General features: G+C 42.4%; 1 protein-coding gene across 1 annotated transcript in view; it reads left to right on the plus strand.

Annotated features, from left to right (window-relative positions):
• SS18L1 (SS18L1 subunit of BAF chromatin remodeling complex) overlaps window positions 1–8,225 on the plus strand; it is an 18,706-nt gene that overhangs the window by 5,761 nt on the left and 4,720 nt on the right. The window contains exons 4-8 of the mRNA XM_015818141.1: window positions 92–289; window positions 1,165–1,329; window positions 3,496–3,597; window positions 5,834–5,926; window positions 7,591–7,710. Coding sequence (XP_015673627.1) covers window positions 92–289; window positions 1,165–1,329; window positions 3,496–3,597; window positions 5,834–5,926; window positions 7,591–7,710 — 678 coding nt within the window. The remainder of the gene's footprint in view (window positions 1–91; window positions 290–1,164; window positions 1,330–3,495; window positions 3,598–5,833; window positions 5,927–7,590; window positions 7,711–8,225) is intronic.

Below are 8,225 nucleotides of genomic sequence, written 5' to 3' on the forward strand. Positions count from 1 at the left end.
CTCTCTCTCTCTCTCTCTCTCTCCATTCTGATTGATCAAAGGGTATGTTTTGCAAACCAGAGCATCTTTTTCCTGCCTGCCTTCTACCTAGGTCCCAACCATGTGTCTATGCAGCAGTCGGGCCAGAATACCCTTCCCACGACCTCCTTGAGCATGAGTCTCAGCAGCCATGGAACTGGGCCCAGTTATAGTCACACGGTGCCTGCGTCTCAGAGCGTTGCCCTGCAAGGCCAGGGATCAATCGGCAACTACGTCTCGCGAGCAAATCTCAGCATGCAGTCCAACCCAGGTACAGTTGACTGAATCTTTGCCCTTTTGCCCTACTTTGGCCAAAACAGCCCCTTTGGTCTCCAAGTGCCCACCTTGGCTTTCAATAATTGCAATCAATTCATTGCACCAATTAATTAATTAAACTACCCAACGAGATGCAAGTGCAGTGGTGAGAAAAGTAAAGTCCTGCACTTAGGCAGGAAAAAGGAAATGCAGAGGTCTAGAATAGGAGTATACCTGGCTCAACCGTAGTAATTGGGTATGTCTAGTTTAACGAATTGGGTATGTCTAGTTTAACAAAGAGAAGGACAAGGGGGGACATGATAGTAGTGTTCCAGTATCTCAGGGGCTGCCACAAAGAAGAAGGAGTCAAGGTATTCTCCAGAGCGCCTGAAGGCAGGACAAGAAGCAATGGATGGAAACTAATGAAGGAGAGAAGCAACCTAGAACTGAGGAGAAACTTCCTGACAGTTAAAACAATTAACCAGTGGAACAACCTGCCTCCTGAAGTGGTGAATGCTCCAACACAGGAAGTTTTTAAGAAGAGACTGGACAGCCATTTGTCCGAAATGGTGTAGGGTTCCTGCCTGAGCAGAGGGTTGGACTCAATGACCTCCAAGGTCCCTTCCAACTTTATTATTATTATTATTATTATTATTATTATTATTATTATTATTATTATTATTATTATTATTATTATTATTATTATTATTATTAGGGATCTAGGTGTTAATATTAACATTGGTTCCTTTCTCTGGAATGTAGCATGTTCGGTCAACCCAAGCAGCCTTAATTAATGGTGATAGTGGTTTAGGACTTTGTGCAAATTCAGTTAATTAAGCAGCCAAGTTAAGCGTGTCGTGGGAACCCAGCCTGCATTTTTGTGTGTTACAGTTTCCATGATTCACCAGCAAGCAGCGACATCACATTACAACTCTGCGCAACCAGGAACCCAACATTACCAAGGGCAGTCTTCCATTGCCATGATGAGCCAGAGTAATCAAGGAAACAGCCTCATGGGGCAGAGGCCAATGGGCTCTTATAGAGCTTCACAGCAAGGTGAGTGCAAAAAGTGGTTTCCAGATCGATAAAGATTCCCAGAGACTGTTGTGTAAATAGCAAGCAGCAACCTTCTCAATAATCGTGAGGCTCCCTGCCTGTGGCACCCCAAGGACAGCTGTTGGAAACAAAATAACAGACACACTAATGTATGAATTGGTTCAGTTGGCAGAATTCGTGACCTCCGCTCTTTGATATTAATAAATCTTGCTAAAAGGTACTCTGAAAAATCATAGTGGGAAAAGAATTACTTTTAATTCCAGTCACTGCTGAAAGGCTTGATGAGAGCAATAGCAATAGTACTTAGGCTTATATACCGCCCCACAGTGCTTTTACAGCAATCTCTGGGTGGTTCACAATGTAGAACCATTATTTGCATACTGTCCCAACAATCTGGGTCCTCATTTTACCGACCTCAGAAGGATGGAAGGCTGAGTCAATCTTGAGCCGGTCAGGATCGAACTCCAGACTGTGAGCAGAATTTGCTGCAATACTGCATTCTAACCACTGGACCAGTCCTTACTAAACTTCCTCCTTTGAGCAGTTTGGTGTAATGGTTAAGGCATCAAGGTAGAAATTGGGAGACCGTGAGTTCTAGTCCTGCCTCGGACATGAAACTCCTCCTTTGAGCAGTTTGGTGTAATGGTTAAGGCATCAGGGTAGAAACTGGGAGACCGTAAGTTCTAGTCCTGCCTTGGGCATGAAACCAACTAAGTGACCTTGTACAAGGCATTTTCTCTCAGCTCTAGGAAGAAAGCAATAGCGCAAGGGTCCCCAACCCCCAGGCCGTGGCCCGGCACTGGGCCGCAGCATGCCAGAAACCGAGCTGTGCAAATAAGTGAAGCCCCATCCACGGGATGCAGGCAGAATGGAAAACCATGCCTCCTCTAGTCCGCAAAAAAATCTCTCTCCATGGAATTGGTCCCTGGGGTCCAAAAGGTTGGGGGCCACTGCAATAGCAAACCAAACCATTTCTGAAAAACCTTGCCAGCAAAACTGCAAGAACTTGTCCAGGCAGTCTCTGAGAATTAGACATTGTTGAATGGAAGGAAGAAAACAATTCACCCTCCTGGATGTTCAATAAACTTGAAAAATAATACTTTGTAAACATAATCCCATCTAAAGATCCTAAGGCAGATATTTAACATTTTTAAAAAGATTAACCCATTTTCGTTTTACACCACTTTATTTCCAATTTCTCGAATAGATGTTAGTTTATTTATGTATTAATACCTAGAATAAGGTACAAAAATACAAAAGAAAATAGTAGGAAAGATAGGGGAGGGAAAAGACTTTCCCCAAGTCTTTTTCCATTAAACCCAAAAGAAAGTTTTCTGGTTTTATCTTTATATTCACTTTGAGAATCTTCTGTGTTAAAATATGAATCCTACTGCAATAGGATACTTCGCCATAAGCAGTAAAAGGTCCCTTCTTTACTTTTACATTTCCAACATTCATTTGAAATATCTTTATACATTCTTGACAACTTATTTATGCTAAATACCAACGATGCATCATCTTATAAAAAAATTTTAAGTTATAATTTAATGTAAATTTTAAACCTTTTGTCCACATATTCCCCCATTGTTCAAGCATGACATTATATCCAAAATTTCTTGTCCACAGAATCATGCAGTGCTTTACATGTTCGTTCTCCAAATTCAAATTCAATAACAATTTGAAAACTTTAGCAATAAATCCTACCACACAGTAGGATTTCCGATTCGTTTTTCACAATATCAAACCCATAACTCTTTTTGTCTGCTTTAAATCTTTCTTTCAATTGTAAATATTGGCAGAGACGTCCTTCTGTTATTTAACATTTTTAAAAACGTTAACTCCTTTTTCATTACAACGTTTTATTCCTAATTTCTCACCAAGTTTCCTGATCTGACTTAATGAGATTCTTCAGTTGCCTATAAAATAGCTAAGGCTAGAGCAGGGGTAGGCAACCTTGGCTCTTTTATATCTTGTGGACTTCAACTCCCAGAATTCCTGAGTCAGCATGGCTGGTTCAGGAATTCTGGGTATTGAAGTCAACAAGTCATAAAAGAGCCAAGGTTGCCTAGCCCTGGGCTAGAGTCATAAAAACATCTTTTCAACTCTAATCCAAATGTAGGCATTTTCAATGCTGCTGATGGTCTTAATATTTTCTGTGTCTTTCAGGTTCTTCTCAGCAGTACATGGGCCAGGAGGAATATTATAGCGAGCAATACAGTCATGGACAAGGATCTTCAGAATCCATGAACCAGCAATATTATCCTGACGGTAATGGTGCTGAACAGGGGAAGATATATGCCCACATGTCACTGAATTGGAAGAGGCTTAGGACATAAAATAAAACGATAAACTAGAGGCTACTTCTCATGCTCTGAAGCGATGACCTGAATATAATTGATTTTAATTTAAACTACAGATAGTCCTCAACTTACGACCACAATGGAGCCCAGAATTTTTCTGTTGTTAAGTGAGACATTGCCCATTCTAGCTGAATCAGAATCAGAATCAGAATACAGCTGGAAGGGAGCTTGGAGGTCTTCTAGTGACAATCCCCTGCTCAAGCAGGAGACCCAACACTATTTCAGATAAGTGACTGTCCAGTCTCTTCTTAAAAACCTCCAGCGATGAAGCATCCACAACTTCTGAAGGCAAGCTGTTCCACTGGTTAATTCTTCTCACTGTTCAGATGTTTCCCCTTAATTCCAGGTTGCTTCTCTCCTTGATTAGTTTCCATCCACTGTTTCTTATCTTACCCTCTAGTGCTTTGGAAAATAAGTTGACCCCCCCTCTTCTTTGTGGCTACCTCTCAAATACTGGAACATTGCTATCATGTCCCCCCTAGTCCTTCTTTTCTGTAGACTGGCCATACCCAAATCCTGCAACCGTTCTTCATATGTTTTTGTCTCCAGGCCCTTAATCATCTTAGTTGCTCTTCTTTGCACTTTTTCCAAAGTCTCAACATCTTTTTTGTAATGTAGTGACCAAAACTGGATGCAGTATTCCAGGTATGGCCTTACAAGGTTTTATAAAGCTGTACTAATACTTCACGTGTTTCACGTGAAGCTGGGGGATTTTAAGTAGTGAAGTCCACAGGAATATGTGGGGGCTGGTAACAGACTATATGTTACAATTCAGGATGCCTTTTTCATTCCTTTTTACTTGGGCCCGACATCATATGCAAGTATGGAAACTAATCAAGGAGAGAAGCAACCTAGAACTAAGGAGAAATTTCTTGACACTCAGAACACTTAATCAGTGGAACAACCTGCCTCAGGAATTTGTGGGTGCTCCAACACTGGAAGTTTTTAAGAAGAGACTGGACAACCATTTGTCTGAAATGGCATAGGGTTTCCCCTTGAGCAGGGAGTTGGACTAGAAGACCTCCAAGGTCCCTTCCAACTCTGTTATTCTGTTATGAAAAGGCGGGAATTTGCACTCTGACATCACAATATTTCTACAAAATTCCAGCTTGCTGCAGTCATCCCTGTGAATTGTTGCAACACATCTGGAAGGCACCAAGTTAGGGACATAACATCTGTTCTGGAAATTGTGTGACCTTCCTGGAAAGTATTTTAGCACCTCCTCTGAGTAGTTGTATCCCATTCAATACAGTGTGCCCTGTCACAATGCCAGCAGAGATGGTGCAGGGGGTGCCTGCAGGCAGGGGGCCAAAAAAGTCAACATGGCAGCCAGTAACATATGATCGAAGCCCCGCCCTTTTTACACGCATCACAGCTCTGAGTTGGTGAAGGTAAATGTGAGAAAAAATATACCCGGAGACAGTAAATGTGATTTGCCTAGTCCAGGGGTAGTCAACCTTGGCTCTTTTATGACTCGTGGACTTCAACTCCCAGAATTCCTGAGCCAGCCATGCTGAGGGGAAAGGGAGAGGTTTCCAAGCTGAGCCATGCTGGCTCAGGAATTCTGGGAGTTGAAGTCCACAAGTCATAAAAGAGCCAAGGTTGCCTACCCCTGGCCTAGATGATTAAAAAAGAACAGAAACCTATAAGCAGAAACCCTATTGTAGTCTCTGCTCCTGAGAATTTCATAAGCTGTCTTTCTCATTAGATGTGAATTTCACTTTTCTAAAATTCAGACACTTATAATCAGTTTTTATTTTAGACGTCCAATTCTAAAGTCTGCTGTCTTTTCCCTCAACAGTCAAGGCAGTTTTATCCAACCATCTTTCAGTAATTTGATCCTGCAAAACTGGTAAAATTTATTGACATTTCCTTTTTCTAAGGAAAATTGCCATTTGTAAAAGGGTGCAAAGTGTCCCTAAGAGTTTGTAGCAGCAAACTCCAACATCTAGAATGCATTCAGGCAAGCTGTAAATAGAACGATACACAAATCAAGATAAAAATATGGCATAAAGGGTCTCTTCTCCATTTTGCCCCGTGATATATGCCTCTTCCTTTTCTAATGCATAGAAATCATTTTCTTTAAACTCTGTTTGTGACATCGCTTTTATGAGTTTTTGTTTTGTTTTGTTATCTGAGAATAGGCCATGGTGATTATGCGTATCAGCAGTCGTCTTATTCTGAGCAAAGCTATGATCGATCATTTGAGGACTCCACACAGCACTACTACGAAGGAGGTAAGGGGGTCAGCGATCTTGCAAATCAAATCACCTGAAGGCAGGAGAAGAAGCAACGGGGGGGGGGGGGGACTAATCAAGGAGAGAAGCAACCTAGAACTAAGGAGAAACTTCCTGACAATTAGAACAATTAATCAGTGGAACAACCTGCCTCCAGGAGCTGTGAATTCTCCAACACTGGAAGTTTTTAAGAAGAGACTGGACAACCATTTGTCTGAAATGGTATAGGGCAGTGATGGCGAACTATTTGTGACCATTTGTGACCTTCACAGCCGGCTTCTGACAAGCAAAGTCAGTGGGGAAGCCAGAATCTTGTAACAATCACAAGAGTCATTTTAACGACTGCAGTGAATATCTTAACAACCCGGGCAAAAAAGATTGTAAAATGTCTTGCATAACAACTGTCTTGCTTAGCAGTGAAAATGTTGGACTCACAACTGGAAGGCAGGTTGCTCAGTATGATGGGAATCTGAGGGGAGACTTTCACACCAATCCAGATTAAACCTTTTAGAGGCTGAGTGCCCAAACTGCAACCCAAAACCCACTTATGCATTGCCGGGTGCCGGGTGGCGTGGCCACTGAGTCACCGAGCTGTCAGCTCGTGCTCGCTCGCTGTCTGCAGCAAATGCTGCTTCCGCCGAAAGTTGCTCATTTTATAGCCTCTCTCCTATTCCCAGACTGTGCATGTGCGGAGAGCTGCGCATGCGCGGAGAGGAGGAGGGAGCAGCTCAGTCCAGCAATAGCTCACGTGCCACCAGAGACGGCTCCGCGTGCCGCCTGTGGCACGCATGCCATAGGTTCGCCACCACGGGTATAGGGGGTACCTTGCTCAATAGTAGTAACTGTGAGAGGGGTCTCGGAGTCCTAGTGGACAATCACTTAAATATGAGCCAGCAGTGTGCTGCAGTTGCCAAAAAAGCCAACACAGCTGCATTAACAGAGGGATAGAATCAAGATCACGTGAAGTGTTAATACCACTTTACAAGGCCTTGGTAAGGCCACACTTGGAATACTGCATCCAGTTTTGATCACCACGATGTAAAAAAGATGTTGAGGCTCTAGAAAGAGTACAGAGAAGAGCAACAAAGATTATTAGGGGACTGGAGGCTAAAACATATAAGGAACGGTTGCTGGAATTAGGTATGTCTAGTTTAATGAAGAGAAGGATGAGGGGGGGGGGCATAATAGCAGTCTTCCAATATCTCAGGGGCTGCCACAAAGAAGAGGGAGTCAAGCTATTCTCCAAAGCGCCTGAAGGCAGGACAAGAAGCAACAGATGGAAACTAATCAAGGAGAGAAGCAACCTAGAACTAAGGAAAAACTTCCTGACAGTTAGAACAATTAACCAGTGGAACAACCTGCCTCCAGAAGTGGTGAATGCTCCAACACAGGAAGTTTTTAAGAAGAGACTGGACAGCCATTTGTCCGAAATGGTATAGGGTTTCCTGCCTGAGCAGGGGGTTGGACTCGATGACCTCCAAGGTCCCTTCCAACTTTTTTATTCTTATTCTTATTATTCTTATTATTCTTATTCTTATTCTTATTCTTATTATTATTATTATTATTATTATTATTATTATTATTATTATTATTATTATTATTATTACCTTCCCTGTGTATATTATAACCCTGCCAATACATTGTGCTGATCTGTTGTCTTTTAGGGAATTCCCAGTACAGCCAGCAGCAAGCCGGATACCAACAAGGAGCTGCCCAGCAGCAAACATATTCCCAGCAGCAATACTCAAATCAACAAACTTATCCAGGACAACAGCAAGGATACGGTGAGAACACCCCATCCTGCCTTTTGTTTGCCAGAAAATGTCAATTCTGACTTCAGTTTCTCAGGGAGAAATTCTTAACAGGCACTGTCCCCAGAACCTTTGTGTCTTCATATCAGATTGTGTTGAAAAAGACTGACCAGGTTCAGATATGATTTGTTTCTTGGTGGTTTGGTGTATAGTTATCCAACGATGATATTATATTCAATACAGGTAGTCCTCGACTTACAGCCATTCATTTATTGACCGTTGGAAGTTACTGACTTCCATAAGTGACTTAGGACCCTTTTTCACACGGTTCTCACATGACTGCTGCAGCGTCCCCGTGGTCGTGTGATCAACATTCGGGTGCTTGGCAACTGGCATGTATTTATGGTGGTTGCACTGTCCTGGGATCATGTGATCACCATTTGTGACCTTCACAGCCGGCTTCTGACAAGCAAAGTCAGTGGGGAAGCCAGAATCTCGTAACAATCACAAGAGTCATTTTAACGACTGCAGTGAATATTTTAACAACC

The sequence above is a fragment of the Protobothrops mucrosquamatus genome, unplaced genomic scaffold, assembly GCF_001527695.2.
Source record: "Protobothrops mucrosquamatus isolate PMUCROS unplaced genomic scaffold, P.Mucros_1.0 scaffold683, whole genome shotgun sequence".
NCBI classification, from domain to species: Eukaryota; Metazoa; Chordata; class Lepidosauria; order Squamata; family Viperidae; genus Protobothrops; species Protobothrops mucrosquamatus.